This window comes from Electrophorus electricus, chromosome 12, assembly GCF_041902795.1.
Source record: "Electrophorus electricus isolate QZ-2024a chromosome 12, ASM4190279v1, whole genome shotgun sequence".
Taxonomy (NCBI): Eukaryota; Metazoa; Chordata; class Actinopteri; order Gymnotiformes; family Gymnotidae; genus Electrophorus; species Electrophorus electricus.
The window spans coordinates 3,378,866-3,398,878 of NC_137508.1; the positions used below are offsets into that span (position 1 = coordinate 3,378,866).

Below are 20,013 nucleotides of genomic sequence, written 5' to 3' on the forward strand. Positions count from 1 at the left end.
CCTCTACACTCATTCTGCACTGCTTGCTGAACATTTATCTTTGTACTCATCTATTTAGAAATAATTACAAGAAAACCCCACAGCTTTTGTACATTTTCTCAAATGTTTTTTTTGGGGGTGGAGGGGAGAAAGGGGGTAAAGGGGTAAAGTGGCAAGTAATTGAAGTTCTAGACTGAGTGCTTGGATGGAAATGAATGGATATAAAGAACAACTCACATGTGATTAAACAGCCTCTATAGCATCATTTAGCCTAGAAGATGCTGCTGTCTATAAAGTCCAATAGTCAGGATAACATGACTAATGTAACAGTACACATCATGTACCTGCATGGGCAGTAGCGTAAGCATGTAAAATAGCAGTCATTGATTCAAATCCACCCAAGGATGGATGTCTTTTCTAAACATCTCCAGGATAAAGGACCTTCTGCCGTGCTGGGTTTTCATGTCACCTGTGAAAGTGAGAATGTGAACAACAATAACAACAACAACAACAACAACAACAACAAAAAACAGGACTGGGTGGGTGTGGCTGCAGGCAGTCATGTGACACATTCCTGAGGATAAAGAGCACCTGGTTGGTGGCGTGCCATTTAGAACACAAGTTGCAGTCATATCAAAGGACTCCAGAGACGGACTCTACACAACTATGCTGGCGATCTCTTTGACCCTGGTAAGTGGAACAACGTCAGACTATGTGGATATAAAAGTAATGTCCAGCTTATGACCTCAGCTGAGAAGCAGTGGGATCATTCACTGTTGCCAAAATGCTCTGACAACTTGCTGATATCCTGTTACAAAGAGCAAAACTAGTAATGGGACTTTCGACTTGCTTTGATGTTTTGCCTGGAGTGGACTATGTACATGCTGCTGTGGGTGGCGTCATTGTTGGCTGCCAATGTCAACAGAGGCAAAGTATGCAACTGTAAATTAAAGTTCAAAGATCATGTCAGATGAACTTAAAGAGAAAATCTTTATTTATTTATTTATTTTTTTAATGGATACATGGAATATTATGTCTGTCAGCCATTATAGATTTCTAACACAAAAAGGATCTTGAATCTGTCTAACTCGATTCTACGTACGTGGATTAGTTTACTTATATAGAAGTTCTTCAGATATTTCGACCTACATTCAGTAATTCAGTGTAACGTCTTTTTATATACAGTGTCTCTCGGAATAGGAACTATTCTATGCTATTCTTCACTTTGCAATATGCGATAAGTTTAAACCAAAAGGATAAAGCTCAAATCTGAGATATGACTAACAACAAAGCGATTTAGATGCTGTCACCAACACCACATGTTGAAATCAAGTACAAAAAACCAGAATTACTAACTAAACGAGTATTGTGAGGGAAACACTGGAAACACTCAGCACTGTGCTCCAGGAAGGACCGGAGGAGTTTGTCTAAACCCTGCAGATTTGACCTCAGCCGTGGTGGTTTTGTTGTGGTCAGAGACGTCTTGATTACAGTCTGAAACACTTCGCAAATCGCACGTTATGAACAGCACTCTTAAGGCTGCTATGGCACACGGTGGGATATCACTGTAATAAATGGAAATATATTTTCAGGTGGATTTTTTTTTTTTGAGAATAAAAACATCCTTAAATTTTATTTAAGGTGAGAAGTCTTGACTTCAGGTTAAAAATTTAATTGTGTATCTAACTATGACGAAGTAGGCCAAAGTGTAGTCTTGTCCTACATGTCGTAGGTAAAAGCTGTTCATATTTTTAATGACATCAGTACATTATCCTCAGTGATGGGCAACATTTCCAAATCAGATTCCAAAAGTTATGTTGCATCTGCATATAAATTGTAATATATTGCAGTATTTTCTCAATATATGTTAAATGTGTGTAAAGTAAAGTGAGATTAGTTTTTAATGTATGTAAGTTGGGTTTGGGGTCAGTGCTGTGTATTGGTTTTCTACTGCTTTGGTTCAGCGATGTGCATTATTTGATATCCAGGTGTTGTGTATAGGAGCATTTTTCTTTCTTTTAATGTGTTTTATTTGAAGGAAGGAGCTTGGTATTGAATAAAACAGTACCTCTGGCAAGAACGTGAGTGGCAGAGGGTCTCAAATACTGTTTGCATTTCTCCATTTTCTGTGTTTTTTATTCCCTGCACAGCTGGTCTACGTCCTCTCCAGATGCTGAGGCAGTTCATAACCCTCCACTGTCCCCTCTGACTATGATGTCTGTCCATTGTCCGCCTACCCCACTTCTATAGCCCTCTGAGATTGAGCTCTTATTTTTAAAAGCTCTGTGTATGTAATGAACACACAGCATGCGCATTTAACACCTACAGATGATTTCTGCCTGCCAGGTGAAATATCAGTCTAACAGATCTAATTAGAATATTCAACATAATTAGGATAATCTAACATAATTAGGATAATCTAACATAATTAGGATATCTAACATAAAGTACTGAATAAAAGGAACTAAAGGTCATTTCACACATGGGTTTTTATACACACAAATATAGTATAATTATAATTCGCATGCATTCAGACATTTCCCAGCAGTGAGGAGTGTATAATCTCCCTGTACCATTACTGATCAGCTGGTGTGGGGCAACACCTTTCATGTTTAAAATGTAGGTCTGAAGTGTTTGTGTTAGGCTTAATGTCTTTTCCACTGCCTATTAATCATGAACAGGAAATGGAGGGAAGGGATAGTGTTCTTTAGTTTCATTCCATTGTTAACTTTTCTCCATGACCATGTGACCATTTTCCTTTCTGTGGTTCCTGTATGTGACTACAAGGAAATGCTCCATAGCCAAACTAATCCCGTCTTTTTGGAATCTGTTCATATCAAGAGACTATGAGGAAGGTGTGACTATGTTTTGCCAAACTCACAGCATCAAAGGCCTACAGATATATTAATGTCACAGATGTTCCAGTGTGGTTTTATGTCATCACATACCAACTGCTAGACAGTACTGATGTGTTTCTCTGGTGTTTTCTCACAGCGAGCAAAAAAAAAAAAAAGGAAAAAACAACAAAAAAACCCAAAAACTAAATTCATGTCCCGTTGAGCCATGCTATTGCTATAGCAACAAGGGAGGAGTGATGGTGGGAGAGGGAGCGAACATTTCGAGGTTGCGCAAGGAAACAGGTGTGAGAGAAGGAGGCAGACTCCCGCAGAGAGCGTGTGTTGTCCGACACAAGGTGTTTGGGTGGGGGTGTGGGGGAGACTCAGTGCCAGTAAACAAACTCCCGTATTTATGTTCATTCAGGAGAGAATTTTCCTCTCTGTCTTTTCCTCAGATGGGCAAACGTGAACCGTCCTGTCCATCACCACGTCCAGCCTGCCTCAGCGCTACACGTTAACGCCCCCTCTCTCACGCCTCCGTCCCTCGGGGCCAGACGATGTGAAGGGATGTGACTGAAGGCAGGTTTGCAATCAGAGGAAAGGCGAGATCATTCCTCCATCTCCCCCGCCGCTGGAGAAACGCTGGAGGGGCTGGGGGAGGAGTCAGGCTGCCACGATGGGCGGGGTCTGACGGATTGACTGAGAAAAGGAGGGGGCGGGGAGGGGAGGAGGGGTTTCACCTGTGGATGAGTGTGCGGGAAGGAGGCAGCACTGCCTAGCCCTCCGGTCCCCTCTCAAGGTCCTTCGCTGACGCCGGGATGGCTTCTCAGATACGCTAGAAAGAGGCTGGAGGGCAGACAGGCTGCTGGGAGCCAAAGCTCAACAAGGAGAGAACAGAAGCCTCACCGTCGACTCGCGCAGGGTAAGGGCGATTTTCCCCGGAGTGCTCCATGTAGTGCAGCTCATCTGGAAAACCTGTAAATGTCTAGCCCCTTTAGAATGTCTAGAATATATATATATATATATATATATATATATATATATATATATATATATATATATATATATATGTATATGTATATGTATATGTATATGTATATGTATATGTATATGTATATGTATATGTATATATATGTGTGTGTGTGTGTGTGTGTGTGTGTGTGTGTGTGTGTGTGTGTGTGTGTGTGTGTGTGTGTGTGTGTGTGTGTGCACATTTGGATCCATATGGAAAGACCTTCCCTGGTCAGGTATTTTTAGCTCTTATGGAATAGCAATGCGTGCAGATCTGGAGAGAGTGCATGCTGCAGACAGAACTTGGTCTCTCACTATTGCACATTTCAGGACACAAACCTTTAAATAGCTTAGTATACATCTAAATGCAGATCTTATGCTGGGCCATGTGTGTGACTGAGCTTACACATGGTTGGCCCAAAAAGGCATACTGAAAACTAGCAGGCTAGCATGCTTGTACAAATTGGCTAAATTGAAATTCAGTGACTTCAAAACAGCTTGTCCAACAAGTCAGTTGATCCTCATTGAATAACAATAGCAGCAGGGTCTGTGTGTGTAGTTAGAGGCACTCCTTACTTCTAGAATGTGAGAGACCAGTGGTGTCTGATACCTGTATATTTAATAGTCTAGAATGCCAAGAAAACACCCCTAAATAAATACGAATCCGGTAATCACACAGAGGGGAGACCCTGAGAGGACCAGGATCCCTGGTGTTGTACTGTATCATAGTCTAAAAGAAATCTTTTTTAGGGAAAGAAACAAAACAGCACTTTATTTATGCTCCAGTTTTCAAAATAACTTTTTTTGTTTTCTGTTTAGTAATTTGTTTCTTAATTTCTCTCTTTCTGTACTATAGAATATTTTTCCTTCGTCTTTGTATATTGTTCAGCATGTGGTGCATATATTTATATTTTTATTTTCATCTTTATGAAAACCTTGTTTCCAAATAGTTGTTCAGCAGTCTAGTTTAAACACACGCCAAAGTGCCTATTCATTAACAATTATTCACATTTTCAAATTATTATTCAAATATTGTTTCCGTTTAATTGATTCATCAGTTCTTATGTATTTTCTCATAGGTTGCGAGGACAGATGTCTCTGGCATGTGTTTAAAGTCCTTAATTCTTGTATTACTTGGTCATCAGTTATTCTTCATTTTCATGGTGCAGATTATGTTGTGACCTCTCACCCTTCGCGCCATTTTTCGCGATACTGATTGGAAGAGACGGACTCAGTTCAGACTACCAGGGGCTGAACCACTGCTGTATCAAACTCCCCCTAAAATGCTAACGGCAGGGCTAACACTCTTACCTGGGCTTAAATCGAGTGATAGCGAAGCACTTCAGATCCGTGCTGTGATTAAGTTTTAGATGTTAGATTGCATTAAAATGTATTCACATATCTGTTCTCTTAGAAGCATAAACCTTATCTGCGATCAGACACTAAGCACATGCTATATATAATCAGAGGGTTAATCTGGTCGAATATCCACTATCACTGTCACTATCATTCTTAGAATAGATTAGTGTGTGCAAGTCTCTCAGAATCTGCCTGTGCGGGCATCTGTCCTCCTGTGTCATATTCCCCAGGCAAGCATTCAGTCCTGAATGTCTTCTGGGATCTGATAGATCACCAGACGCTCATTAATCAAGGAACAATCTTATTTCCCTAATCTTGGACCCCTGTTTGAGGATTATGTATGCTTGTTTGATTTGTTCACTTAGTGACTGCCTGTAAAAGTATCTAGTGCCAGCTTTACTGACCTTGAAGTGGAAGCCTACATAAAGACTACATAGCATATACTCACAAGGATCCAGAAGCAATATTGTCACAGCTGGCAGTGTGATCAAACAGATTCAGACGATGCCTGTTTTATCTTCAGTGTGTTTTAATTTTTCTCTTGGTGGACCCTAATTTTAGAAACATTTAATTACAGCTGTATGTAAATAAACATGTGTATGCCATAAAATTAGCATTTTGATTATAGGATACTTACATAAAAATGTTTAGACTGCCAGTGTTTTATAGAATGTTATGGTTTGCTTATTTCCAAGTCTGCAAATTTAGATAATTATTTGACAAGTAAGAAATAAAGAAAAACTATAACTCATCTTTCAATCTTTCAGTTTTTGATGACGGAGACTGGACGCCCTTTGTTAGGGCAGTTCCCACCAGGGGGTGCCATCCCATGTGATGCTGCATTCCCTAATGTGTCTGTTCTCCCAGTCTCAACGAGCTCGGCAGAGCTGACAAAGGCTTCCCTCCAGCCTGTGGAGCTCCAGAAGCACTCCAGTGAAGCGCCATGCTCAGAGAACGTTCTGGAAGACAGCAACCACACCAAACCAAACGCCACCGTGGCTGTTCGCAGTGCAGCAAGTCCCCACAGTATTGCAGATGTTCACGTAGCGGACCGCGCATTGGCACTGAGAGAAGACAGAGACAGTGGGACCCATCAGAAGGAACAGAGCTTGGGAGCAAACGTATCCTGCCAGCACAGAGACCTGGGAGAGCAGAGCCTGGCCCCAGCAAAGCTGCCTGCTCAGAGGAGTCTCTCTGACAGCCTGCACACACAGAAAGGGGGCCCTGCGTTAGAGCTTCCTTGCGAACCCAGTGGGATGAGTCCAGAAACGTCTAGCCGGCCATTAGCGGGTACGCAGGCCATGCAGCCGCCGGGCGGCAGCACAACCACCGCATTCTGCCGAGAAGGTGACGCCTGCTCAGGCCGCCCAGTCCAGCAGGACTGCCCACCTTCTGCCAGTTCTGGCTCTCTGGCTGCAGGAGAGCGAAGCGGTGCCACGAAACACTCCAGGCTGGAAGAGGCCATCTGCTGGAACTCCTGCCCCCATGTGGCCATCGAGGGCACGTTTGCTGCCTACTGCCACCCCCAGCCCATCTCCGTCTCCCCCCATGGGGCGGGGCACAGCACGGGGCAGGGCGGCGGGTCGGCCATGCTGGCCCTCCCCCGGTTGATTCCCTCCATCGGCGAGACGGGGCTGGATGGCAAGCCTGTGCCCTTCTGCTGCAGCCTGGACTGCGACCGGCTCGGGCCCCTGCGGCGTTTCGGGAGCCAGCAGCGGGCCGAGGACGAGGGCAGGCCCCCCAGGGATGTGGCGACCATGACCTCGCCCGTGGAGCTGAGGGACGCGGGTGTGCAGGTGGGCCAGGAGCACCCGGAGGGCCAGGCCCAGCATGTGTTCCCCGAGGTGCGTCTGTCGCGAGAGGGTCCAGCGGCCCGGAGGAAGTCCCCGGTGCGGGAGGTGAAGTGGGACACGGAAGGCATGACGTGGGAGGTGTACGGGGCGTCCGTGGACCCCGAGGAGCTGGGCCTCGCCATTCAGAAGCACCTGGAGCTGCAAATCAAGGAGACCGCGGGGAGAGCCGTGAAACTGTCGCGCCAGAGCACAGTCACCTCGCACGCCAGCGCCGGGAAGGGACAGCGCAGGAGGCGGAGCCTAATGGCAGCCCTGCGTCCGCCGGGGTGCTGCACACGCACAACAACCGCAGCGGATTGACGGACTGTACAACCGTACTTCCAAGCCTCAAACAGGCATGCAGCATACCAGGATGCATTTGGAAAAGCTTCAATAACTGATTCAGTGATCCACTCACAACAAAGCATACTGTGTTGAAATGATATAGAATTACTCAGAAATAATAGCATTGGATTATTTTTATATATATATAATATATATATATATATATATATATATATATATAAAAATAATCCAATGTAATAATGTCTGTCCTGGATTACAGCAGTGGACAACCGTTCTGGAGAAGGACCTTCTACCTAAATTTTACAGTCTCAGTCATGTACTGCGGGTAAACACTTTAGGTGTAAGGGCTGTTGGTTTGGCTTGTTTTCAGGTCAGGCATGACCAAACCTCTGAGCTGGTCTGGAGCTTTAAATGATGCGAACATTTGTCACTCTGGAAAAAAAAAGTCACTTTTGTAAAAAAGAAAAAAATGTGCTCGTTCACCGAGCTGCGTCTTTTACACCAAACAAAATGGTTCAGTCACTAAGTTAGAATCAATACGGTTTTCTCAATACATTTAATCACACAAAATGCTCAAACTAGTTTAGCAACTTAAAGAGGGCTTACCAGAGAAATGTTGTTAGCGAGGCATAATTATCTACAAGTTTTAAGATTATTGACAAGCACAGGAAGTGTTCATTACAGGCCAAAGTTCAAATAATTTGAAGTTTAAAAAGATAACCTTCCCTTAAACTATATAAATTCAATTTTAAGCCTATTTTGCTTTATTTCTGCGATGTGAAATCAGCCCATGCACATACTTTATGACTGCACCATCATTGTGGCTGTAAGCAGGGTGAAACGTGAACTTCTGCGCCATCTACTGGACTAAATGCGTCATTATGTCTTTGCCTGATTTGAATCACGGTACCTGTGATGGTCGGTTTTACTTTTCATTTTACCTTTCATGTTCAGTCTTTGCTCTGCGAAAAATCTTCCTTTTAAATTAGACATTTAATTTAATTGGCTGTTTCAATGTAGCCATTTTTGATCAACATGCTCTAGAAAACTGCATTATATATAGTTTTAAAAATGTGAAAGAAATGTTTGTTACTTTTCTTCAGAGATGTTTCTTCTAATAACATACAATTCAAGAATTGTCAATTCAAAGTCTTAAAAGCAAATAAATTATTCTGTATATAGCATACGCTAATCTACCATTTAGTGCTAGTGCTAAGGATTTCAGGAGACCTCTTTGATCCTATGTGTGTAACAGGATAGTGAGATTAGACTTTATACTCTGCATCTCGAGAGCAGAAACAACCTCAAAAACCAGATATACAAGATCAGTAGAGCATGACTCTGTAATCTTGTTAGAATGATGTCTTGAAATATTTCTTCATTTTAAAATGTCCACAAGACTTTAATGGACAAATGTAGGTTTGTAACATTGTAAAGGTGTGAACTTAAACATACCAGTCATGTTTATAATGTATACCATATATTTTCAAGAGTGATACTAATAAATAAGAATTATTAGTTTATATGACAAACTATTCTGTCACAGTGGGAAACAGAAATGCTATAATTCATTCCAGGTCTTTAGAGATTTATGTTAAACAGCATGAAAGAAGCAGTCAAAATTGGGTTGGATACCACTGAATCAAACCCAGTACAACTGTCATACATTTACATAGCTGATGAATCCAAGAGAATGCAGACATATTCTTCATAAGAGTCATTAAGTGCAGTTGTTTACAATCATTTATAGAAGTAATTTACATTTTAAGAAGTCATTTACTAACCACTCTGTCAGCCACAGGCCAAACCCTGGAAATAAGATTTACAGGGTATTAACTTATTTAGGAACAGGATGGCTTTTACTCCTTTATATATATATATATATATATATATATAAAAGCCCACATGGCATTCTGATATGTCTGTTATTTATCTACAAATGCTAATTACATTTTGTATTTACACATATAGGTTTGAGATGTTATTGAGCACATACTAAATCATCTTAAATTATAAATTCAACCCTGGATTGGAAATCAAGTGATGGAAATGCTGTATATAGGTTGGAAGAACATTTGATGAATTCATAATGATTTAATTTGTGAAAAGGGATGAGTATTGAAGTGAGGCACAGCAGAGACTATAGCCACTGGTCATAGAAATAATAATGATATTGTGCTGAATTATCTTTATATTCATGTTGCAGTTATTGTACTAATAAGAGAAAAACTCCTTTAGCCTAAGCCAATAACACATCATGTTGGAAATGTATCAATATGCTAATCTTTTTTTCTAGCAGATGAACACAAATCTTTTTTTTTTTAAATTGATCATATACACATTAAGATAAATAAAGCAACATATTTATGAAAAATTAAAAGCTGTTTATATTGACTAGAATGTAATAAATACGTGTATATCAATAAATTGATTTTTAAAAAGATTTTTAGATAATCGAATCAATTCCAGTTTATGTTAGGGCATTGATGAATGTGAATCTTGATGAAGCAATACGTATTTACATGAGATTTGATATATACACCAGTCAAAACTGGGACAGAATGTAACATACTAACATGAATTATGCCGTGCAGGTTTCACAGTGTAACGTGATTAAATAATTCAGGTTTGAGACCTAAAAGGACAAAAAAGAATAATACAATATATCATTCATTAGTTATATAATATATTCATACACTATAACAAATTGATTATACTCTTTTAGGAATAGTAAAGAGGTTTGGCTTACCTTGCCACAGATTCTGGCAGTGCATCAGTCATGCCGCTACAATTCCCAGCATATCCCAGTGCTATGCCAGTAGTATGGAAACGTCGTTACACATAATCCTGCAGATAAAAAGAGCCGTATACATTGAGAATTAAAAAAGAAACATGGACAAATAATTATCTAAATTTGCAGACTTGGAAATAAGCAAACTATAACATTCTATAAACCACTGGCAGTCTAAACATTTTTATGTAAGTATCCTGTAAATATTAGAAGGAGTGAGAATCTACATTTGATCTCTACAGGAAAAAAACACCACAAACACATTGAAAACAATCCAAGCTGGCAGTACCTTTATTCCACTCCACATGTTGCTCTAGTGTGAATGTAGTGCGGAAGAACATACAACTACACCGAACTTTTTGAACTTGTGAGTTTTAATCACACACTTACATGAGGTTACAAGGCCAATGAAGGGTTCCATCATGCCATACCAACATAATCACTGTTGCTCAATCTGCAGAACTAAATGACGAAAGAAACGAAACGATCTACAGAACTGAACAAGAGTATCATAAGAGAAGACATGAAAAGGAACTGGTGCATAAGGCTCAGCGTTGCAGAGGGCTGTCAGCCAGGGCGGTCCTCTGGACGGCCTCTTGACTGAAGTAGTCGTTACTGCTATAGAAGTTTCACACACGTGGACATATAAAGTCAAGCAGGATGGTTCTATTGGACACAGTGAAAGGGTGAAAATGATAATAGTTACTCCAAAGCAGGCACTGACTTGGCATCTACAGGGACAGCGTGTCCCGACACCTGTAACACTAACTATGCAGTCAGTACTACCAACCTGTAATTAGTACTTCGACTAGTTAAAAAGTAGTTTGACTAGGTATGTATTCAAGGTATGTATATAGTCTTACCCCAGAAAGGGTTGGGTCTGGTTGAAGTCTGGATTATAAGATGCATAAGAAATAAGGGTGTTTATATGGGTTCAGTGTAATTAATGCGTGAGAAAAGAACAGAGCGGACCTACATACACTCATGTGTAATGCGGCAGGAAGGGCCAGATGTGTGTGGATCGGTTACTAGCTTATTATAAGAGGATAAATCCAAAAATCTTAATGAAAAAAAATAGTCCAACAAAACAGAGCCAGAGACAAACATTCCTGAAGGCAACCAAATACAAAGGGGAAATCCAAAGACAAATACGAACCTGTCAAAACACCCCTGTGTTTGTACAGGAAACAATGAATAATACTTCTCAAGGAAGCAGCTAACCTGCTGGAATTAAATAGACCTTAAATAGAGCTAACAGGTGTATAACATTAGTATTCAGGGGATGCTGATCTCCCCAGAGGATTCTGGGGAATGTAGTGAAGCGCCCCAGCATTAGCCTCGTTGGTCAGGGCTGCTGGACCAGAGGACTGTGTGACAATGTGCGTGTGGTTTTTGATGGCCATTATCACCAGTGATAATGTCACTAGTGATACAATCACTACAATGCGGCCTGAAGAATGTTTCAAGCTGAATGGCCTGTTGCATGTCATCTTAGGATCAGCCTGACTCATTTACATTCCCAGGAATTCTCTGACTCATTTCCATTCTCAGGAATTCCCTTACTCATTCCCATTCTCAAGAATATCCTGACTCAATCACTCATTACGTGAGTTAACAAGTCCCCATGAACTGCTTGGGTGTCACAGGTTTCTGTTTTGTGGTCATAAGGGCCTTCCTCTGCTCAACTGTCTTCTGTTTCATGAATAAGTGCCTTCATTTGTTCTAGAAGCTTTAACCATTGGCCAACCTCACTATTAACTGTTAAAAATGAGTTTGGGGATGGGGGGTGGTTCTGTTAATAATATTAAAAACAACAACATGGTACATAACGTTTACTAAAAGAAAAGCTGGTAGGCTTGTCAGGTAGTTTATGATCTATGTTCCTAAATGTAAACTGTGTGCCAGTTCTACATTGTAAAAATAAACAAATGCCAGTGAAAAGTACAGCTTACAGCTAATTCTGCAACTACTACATCACTGCACTACACCACTATTTATGTCCTTTATGATGTTCTCTTGGTGTGAATTGGCATGGGATGTTGGCTGGAAGGTGTTGTAGCCTACATTTACTTGGTATGTGCAGTAAGTCTGTTCTGGATGTTTAATGTGCAGCATGCAGGACGTGTGTGTGTGTGTGTGTGTGTGTGTGTGTGTGTGGAGATATGATGGAAAAATATGTTCTCAGGGGCTTAGGCCTGGGATTCACATATACTTATTGTATACACAAAATAATATTTTGGTTTGTTTTAAATCATGTAGAGATCTTCAGTGCACATATGTAGCATCTAGTTACATCTTGCTACGTTTTTATTTTTATTTAAATAGTTTATTAGGTTTTTTAAACACAAAGGTTACAGGGAACAATTTAAGTGATAGATCATGAGGTATAATAACCTCTGGGTGGCAAAGCAGCTGATGTAAGAGGTCAATGAGGCTGCTCCTTGGTCAATGAGCCAATAAATGCGACCCATTGAAAAGAGCTGGAATACACCGATATACACCCATACATTTTACTAGTCAGACAAAACAGATTTCAGCATAAATAAGATTTAATTTTGAATGAGTTTATTTAGGATACGACTTACGCATTTTTTTTGTCAGCAATTTTGATCAGTAACGGTATCAATAGGAGTTTTTTATTTTTTATTTTTAATAACTTGAAGCCCTTTAGTCGTGTACAGGCAACCATGAAATCTTCTGACAGAGTGTGAACGGTTAACCACGTTAAAGGCGTTTAGTCGGTAGTGGGCAACCCTCGCACCCTCCGCTATTAATTACTCATTAAAGTGGTAGATGTAGCAGACGAAACATTTCCTTCTGCACACTAAAGCAGGCAGCCGAATTAATTTCTTTATTTTTTCCTTCTCGTAAGACCGAGACCTCCTCGTTGTACCGCCATCACGACCCTACTGCGTTTTATCATGCTACCGCCCTGCATGCAGTGGCATTTCCCTCACAGGTGAGCTCGTACTGCCTTCACTTGATCTCCTCTCTTATATGACAACGACGCATCGAGAGGTAAAGTGTTTCGATCGTGGAGAACGGCGACAAAGCTGAGGTAAGTGAGTGAGCCTGCACGCTTTCAGGATTAGGCTGCGGTTTGCGCCAAGGCTGCAGAAGACATAGCGCGTGGGATCCTGTCGGGCTTCACGAGAACAGGCGCGCGCCTCTGACCATCCGCTCGGTACATAGTGATTAGACTGTAGTTATACAGCGTTAGTCCAAGACGAACGTTAGCTTTTCTTTGCCTTGTTGCATACGTCTGTAGTGGGAAGATTTCCGTCAGAATTCCCTTAACTAGGAACTACGATATAAATACCTTTTTTGTTTGTTGGTTTGTTTTTTAAATGTTCCTTTTTTGATAGCCAATCAGACGGTGGTGTAGGCCTAACTCGTGTAATAAAAAGCACCTACATGTATGTAATTTTCTGAGATTCATTGCAAGAACCAAAAACTCAACGATGGGCTTTGACCCATTTTCCGCACGAATGATGTGGCCAGAGACACAGACGGACGCAAACTCCGCAAAGAGCGAGCGCCTTCTCTGAAAAATCCAAAACCTTCTGACGAATCCTCATCAATCTAAGCAGCATCGTTGTCATTAATGCCAAATGATCACAAATGATCATTCTCTGTACAAAATGGTTTCACTTCACCTACGTGAGGAGCAACAGACTGAAGAACATGTCTTCCATTTTATCAGAGAATACTGGCACTGTAGGTCTTCATTCTAAATATTCTCCTTATTAACGCCATCGTCATCACCACCTCAATGCTGTTACTACTATTCCTGCTACGAATAATGAAAATTCTTCAGAATTTGCAGCACTGTCTGTCAGACTCGAGCTATGCTACCTGGAATAATATTGAGCAAAAGCCTAAATTGCTTACATGTAAGTGCACCAAGGGAAGATTAAATTAGGATTAACTGCAGTTAAATACAGTTGCACAGTCACGTTCTGCATCAGTTACAATTTTAACAGGACGCTCTTGGGAAACTGGGCCCCAGGTTGTCTTGTCCTTATTCTACTTTTAGAAGCCTGCATTCTGTCTGTACAGGTTTGCGCATTATAAGTGCTCATCTTAAACGCAGACAGGTGACAATGTAATTCTATACCAAGAATGGATTAATGTTTAATGCTTTATGGTCAGAAAACCCCCCCCCCCCCCCCACAAAGAACCTCCTCACTTTGCAGGGGGACCTGCAAGCTCCTGGCGCCATTTGTTAATTTGGTTTGCTTCTTGAATTTGTTTCGTTTCATGTATAAAGCACTGTCCCAACACAATAACGTGCTCCTTGGACCCTCAGACGACATGCTCGGAAAGAGAGAAGTGTCTTCCAAGCAAGCAGTTATAACTCATTGCTATTATTTGGGTATAAAAATGTAATCAACTTCACATGTCTCTTTTATGTTATAGTAACTGTGTTGTAAGTGATAGTAAATCATGTTTTGGGCACAAAGACCAGCTTGTAATATATACTTCATTCTGAAATAATAACAAAGAATGAAAGCTAGTTGGTGCCCACAGTGTGATCCACAGTTCTCAGTGGGATGTATTTTATTAGGAAACAAATCTCAAAATATGTGAACTTGTATAGATAATTATTTACTTATTCAGGTTACAGATATACATAATTATGTATATATTTACATTAGAAATAATGTGTGACCATTACATCATTATACATCCAATTATATAATAGAACATATTTGGTCAGTCTTGTAAAAATATTGTTATTTTTGCACTTTCTTAACAAGTAAGACATTTCATTCCAATAAGAAAATGCATGGGGAATTAGAATGCATTTTCCCAACAAATATTTACTGAAATAGATACTGTTGGTAGTTTAAATATGGAGGTATTTTGGCAGGAGTCTTACAAAAATAGCAGAGAACTCAGGGAGAAAGGAAAAACTCAGGAGAGACACCATGTAGCCCGAATTCAACTCCACTTTGTCCTCACTAAGTGGAATGACAAGGAATTTCAGCTTCTGTAAATTCCCAGTCTAGTCCCATTAATGGTTCCTAATCTCTTGCTGAACCAAACCTAGTTTTGTGTGATTTGTTTTTTGGATAACACACTTGCTGCCTTCCTTTGTCAGGCATTCCAGAATGAACCGGGCTGTGGCCACCTGCTGGATATTCCTGCTTCTCTCAGCTTTCCTGTGTGACCAGGTGATGTCCAAAGGGGGCAGAGGGGGTGCCAGGGGCTCTGCCCGCGGGAGTGCGCGTGGAAGCCGCACGTCCCGCGCCCGCGGCTCCTCCTCGGTGCGTGTGGCGGCGGCTGCCGCTGCCGGTGCCGCCGTGGCACTGGGCACAGGAGGCTGGTACGCTTCTGCCCAGCGCCGCCCGGATGACAGCTCGGAGCGTGGGGATGATTATTACAGCAACAGAACAGAATGGGAGCTTTACTTTGCCAGGACATCCTGCGCAATGTCCCGTGACTTCACGTACAGTGAACTATTCTCACTACTACTGCCAATAAACTTTATGATTCCTTAAGTACGATATACTGTTGTAGGGGCTTGATAAGCTACGTCCTGTAAAGTACTGTGCAATGTGTACTCCTAACATGTTTAACAGCGTACCCTGGTGCACTTCACAACAGCAACTGCACTTATTAGTGGCCTCGGGAACCCGACTCGTGCTCCAAACATGCATACGGTAAGGTAAACAAACCAAATTAATTTTGTGCAGATTTTGCTTCAGTAGAAGCAGTAGCAAGAAACTCTAACAACACAGAATACCTACAACATGTCCGGAGACCACATCCCAGAAACAAAGCTGTTAGAACTGTAAAATACTTTGGCTTATCCTTGTTGTATGTGTGCACGGGATGTGAGATCACCACGATAAACAGATTCATCTCTACAACCAACACACATACCCAATTCCTTCAGATTGTGCACTCAGTGAGAAAACTAGTGTTTGGATTCCGTGTCTGTGGGTTTTGTTTTGTTTTTTGTACATTGTATGGAGGTGAAATCTCAGTAGTTTGTAATATTTTTTTTACATTTTAATCGAATAGTATTAAGTGCAGATTTGTAAGACTTCTGGTAACACAGTATAACATTTAATATCACATAGATAACCTTTAGGTAAGGTTTCTGAAACAGAACCGTTTTATGATTACTGAAGATAAAATGGTAAAATAAACATGCCACCCGGCTGCTGGATGAGGTACATCTTAATCAGACGATCCTTCCCTCCACAGCTATAACAGTTCTGTACAGTATATGACTGCAGACGATTCTCTGTAGTATCATCTTTCTAATAAGAATGAAGACTTACTGATAATATTTATGCCAGCTGTAATATTGCCAGCATCTTTGTTTATAGGCATTAAGACACGATTTCTTAATTTTGTTATCCTTGAAACGGAAAACTCTCACGTTGACACTACCAGATTATGTTTTCTAGTGTTGACTTTAAGTGTGACTGCCTAGAATATTTAAAAAGCATGACCATAGCAAGAAATGCCATTGCTGTATTGCACTTGTGTTGATTAAAATTAAGTCTAGTTATAACGGAGCAAGATCATTACATAGAAGAAGATAAAAAGACAAGTGATTATGTTGAACTTAAAATGCTTATTCTATAACTTACTTGACATTTTAAAGGTGCTGTTTTAATATTATTCAGATCAACTGGTTGTGTGTAAATATATACATTTTATTGTTTCTGAATTGTTACAATGGTTTTAAATATAACAATTTTGTGAATTACAACTGTATAATCGTAGTAACGGCACCAAAGTAATTCTTTTTGCAATAGAATTAAGAGAATACGTGAACATAGAAAATCTGATCGTCAACTCCATCATCATGAGTTGCTTGTTAAGAGAAGCGTCGTGTTCATAAGTCCAGCATGACTTTGCCGAGCTCTCCTTTGCGGAACGCTCTTATGAAGTCATACGCTGCAGCAGTGTAGTTCGGCACTTTCATGGTAATGTCACCTACAGAGTTCAGAGTCAACTTAACTGATGGCAGGCTACAGCACACAGTGCTGAAAAGGACTTTCAAATGAATTTTGTTCATAAAACATTTCATGTTATTCTATCAGAAAACATGGACTTACTGAATAAGTGATGATCGGTTAGCGAAGCTCTGTGTATGCATTTGTGTATCAGAAAAACGTATGAAAGTGATGTTAAGAATAACGCTGACCCTGCTGTTTCAGCAGTCTGCCGCACCCACTTACCCACTCCAGTGATGGCCTTCACACGCTGGGTCTTGCCTAACTTCACAGCGATATGCTTCAGTACATGCTGGATATCATCACACGGTGCTTCCAGGTCGTACCTCTCCACATACCTGAAGGCATCACGTTAATACCACGTTTGCATAAGAAATGTTTAATAACAAGTACCAAGGTCATGTGGTAAACCGACGCTCTACAGCCTGACCTGTTAGGAATCTGATTTACCTTACTCTGTTATTTCTATTCTTTCATAGAAAGAATACACCCATGCATATAACTGTTAAGTATCACCATTTAGCGCACCCAAACTGTTGTAGCCTGTTCAGTGAAAAAAGCAGATAATCAGCTATGACGTCCTCACCAACTAAGTGATCCAATATGGTACCTGTTTGGGGGAAAACAAATAATTACATTCAGAATAACTGCATAGTGACTGTTGGCTACAACAAAGCAGCAGAACCTATACAGATCTGTTCTGATGTTGTTGTTAAGGACCTGCTGTTAATGATCTGTTAAATAAAGTCTTACCGCATAAAGCAAGTTTCATCCCAGTTTCTATATTCTCAATGTTAGGAGGCAGCACTCCTGGTGTGTCCAGCAAATGTATGATGGGTCTTTCACAAACCTGTTAAGACACAAAGTGCCGCTATTAACGGGTAGGCAGAGAGTGGAAAACGTATAAAAGTTCAGCACAGTTGCATTAGGATTCCAGAGCAGTTATTTATTTAGCAGCACAAAGAGAAAAAGAAAGTGCAAAACTGGTCTCATATCTTCATAAAATACAGTTTCCATTATGACTAGGCTAACTCTAGTCCAATCCCTGACACAAAACCAACCATCAGTCATCACACCTGGATTTTGGTCAGGATGGCTTTGGTAATTCCAGGCTCACCACCAACCCTCGAGGCTTTGCCTGCATTCAGAAAAGGAGATCATTGGTATTTTACTTTAAAAAACCCAAATAACGCCAAGTAAGAAAAAAAAAACATTGCTGGTGTGTAAAAACATACCTTTTTTTAGATTTGTTCTCCTTAAAGCATTAATTAGTGAAGACTTGCCAACATTTGGCACCCCAATGACCATTAGGCAGTAACTTCTATTCTGCAAATGGAACAAAAAATATATATGCAAATGAAAAAAGAACCGTTTCAACTGAACAATTAAGTTTCGCGTGTGTATAATGTGATGCTGCAAAACAGGGCTAGCACAACAAAACAGTCGTTTAGCACAACTGACCTCTTCTCTGTGAAAACGGGCTGCGCTCTCAATCAGCTTGGTGACGAGAGGAACGATCTTCAACAAAACACAGTGACATTACCACAGAGCAAACAAAGTTGGAAGGTTTGTCTCCGGACTGCTTTCCATCCCTGTGATAAGGTCTGGTGTTGCATGCCGCCCTTCTCACCTTTTTAACACTGTCATCTCTCTGCTTAAGGCAGTCAGTGAACAGGACATTCTTAACACCCTCTCTCTCAAGCTGTTTCAGAACACTCTGAGGGAAAAAAAGACACACTTGGTTATGGCCCATGTACTCCAAGCTGAGTTACTATATTTTTGGTAGGTTTTTTTTTGGTTTTTCCACCAAAATTTGTAAAGCACATTACGATACCAATTTTTTTGATGTGTCTGCCAGGTCCATCTTATTCAGCACAAGTAAACGTGGCCGGATGTCCAGACTTTCTTGAAACAAGGGATTTCTTCCAGAAAATGGTATGTATGCCAGTTAAAAAAAACCTCAAATGAACAAGAATGTGTCATGAGCAAAAAAGCCCCTCAATTTACAGCGAAACGGAGCTTAATGAAATGGAAGTCATACTGGGTGCCGCTCAAAGGATATTCTTGCATCGTGGATTTCAATGATGCAGTCAGTGCTCCTCAGTCTTGCCCGCATTTGCTTTAGTCCTAAGAGGATACACACAAGCAAACCACAAAAACAAGGACATTTAGATGAAAAACAAAGTACAGCTACTGTGGAACTGAGTTTCGGGAACTTATTGTGCAATATTAATATTAAAATAATTTGTTCGGTGACCAATCGCGGATGCAGAAGGCCAATATTACGCGTTTCCAGGTAAATCTTTTCATGTTTTGGACATGTTATGCAGTTTACTCGCCCCTAACTTGAGCCACGCTGTAATCGCACCGTGAAGCCGCGTCCCCATTGCGCAGGGCACTAAGAGGCGAACTAAAGCGGCTGGGTTGTAAGCCGCAGACACCACGGTGAAATGTCTGGTGAAGGCGGTGTGTTTGGTGTTGCAGATGGAGCACACACACCTTTAGCCATGTGTCCAGGGAACCACCGTGCAGTCTCCCTCTGCCCGAAGTCAAAGGCGCTCCTGAACCCGGCGGTGCCCAGCTGACCAGCACGAAGCCGCATGGCTGCTCACGCTAAACTTAAACAATTAGGCTTCCGTTCACCTGCTCGGTTCAGCACATGATTTTCCCCTTATTAATGTCCTCCAGTACAACGCAACGAACAGCAGTGTGTTGGTGAACCAACCACATAACCGCCTAGATACGGACCGACAGGTGGATAAAACAACAACCCCTGCTAGGTGACTGTCTTCGTCCTCGTTTGTTCCCGTTGTTGCCTCTTTGGGTTCAGGGCACATTACTGCCACCTACCGAGCAAACTCTTTAACTGGCGTGTCCTACCACCAGGGCGCGTTTGTGGGGCACAGATATTGGCTCCATAC

General features: G+C 41.2%; 3 protein-coding genes across 3 annotated transcripts; 2 read left to right on the forward strand and 1 right to left on the reverse strand.

Moving 5' to 3' along the window:
• The first annotated feature begins 606 nt into the window (after positions 1–606).
• si:dkey-191g9.7 (uncharacterized) lies at positions 607–9,457 on the forward strand. Its single transcript, XM_035531313.2, has 3 exons — positions 607–669; positions 3,272–3,738; positions 5,954–9,457. The coding sequence occupies exon 3, from the start codon at positions 5,960–5,962 to the stop codon at positions 7,337–7,339; it is 1,380 nt and encodes a 459-aa protein (XP_035387206.1). The 5' UTR covers positions 607–669; positions 3,272–3,738; positions 5,954–5,959; the 3' UTR covers positions 7,340–9,457.
• Positions 9,458–12,762: 3,305 nt separating this feature from the next.
• On the forward strand, positions 12,763–16,648 carry sprn (shadow of prion protein). The gene is made up of 2 exons (XM_035531251.2): positions 12,763–13,074; positions 15,220–16,648. The coding sequence occupies exons 1-2, from the start codon at positions 13,037–13,039 to the stop codon at positions 15,617–15,619; spliced, it is 438 nt and encodes a 145-aa protein (XP_035387144.1). The 5' UTR covers positions 12,763–13,036; the 3' UTR covers positions 15,620–16,648.
• Positions 16,649–16,768: 120 nt separating this feature from the next.
• On the reverse strand, positions 16,769–19,897 carry mtg1 (mitochondrial ribosome-associated GTPase 1). Its single transcript, XM_081724580.1, has 11 exons — positions 19,592–19,897; positions 19,152–19,219; positions 18,927–19,028; positions 18,723–18,809; positions 18,554–18,610; positions 18,328–18,418; positions 18,169–18,230; positions 17,846–17,942; positions 17,621–17,702; positions 17,318–17,430; positions 16,769–17,072 (listed from the first exon to the last, which is right to left on the reverse strand). Exons 1-11 carry the CDS (start codon positions 19,692–19,694, stop codon positions 16,972–16,974), a joined length of 963 nt encoding a protein of 320 aa, XP_081580706.1. The 5' UTR covers positions 19,695–19,897; the 3' UTR covers positions 16,769–16,971.
• Positions 19,898–20,013: the final 116 nt, after the last annotated feature.

Bases quoted from the DNA above. Each gene is read 5' to 3' on its own strand.
- mtg1 (XM_081724580.1), bottom strand. From the start codon at position 19,694: ATGCGGCTTCGTGCTGGTCAGCTGGGCACCGCCGGGTTCAGGAGCGCC. The intron at 19,029-19,151 runs TCCTTTGAGCGG...CTGGCATACATA, and splicing joins AAATCCACGATGCAAGAATA to CCATTTTCTGGAAGAAATCC. The intron at 17,431-17,620 runs GTGCGCTAAATG...TGATGCCTTCAG, and splicing joins AACAGGCTACAACAGTTTGG to GTATGTGGAGAGGTACGACC.
- sprn (XM_035531251.2), top strand. From the start codon at position 13,037: ATGCTACCGCCCTGCATGCAGTGGCATTTCCCTCACAG. The intron at 13,075-15,219 runs GTGAGCTCGTAC...TTCCTTTGTCAG, and splicing joins CAGTGGCATTTCCCTCACAG to GCATTCCAGAATGAACCGGG.
- si:dkey-191g9.7 (XM_035531313.2), top strand. From the start codon at position 5,960: ATGACGGAGACTGGACGCCCTTTGTTAGGGCAGTTCCCACCAGGGGGT.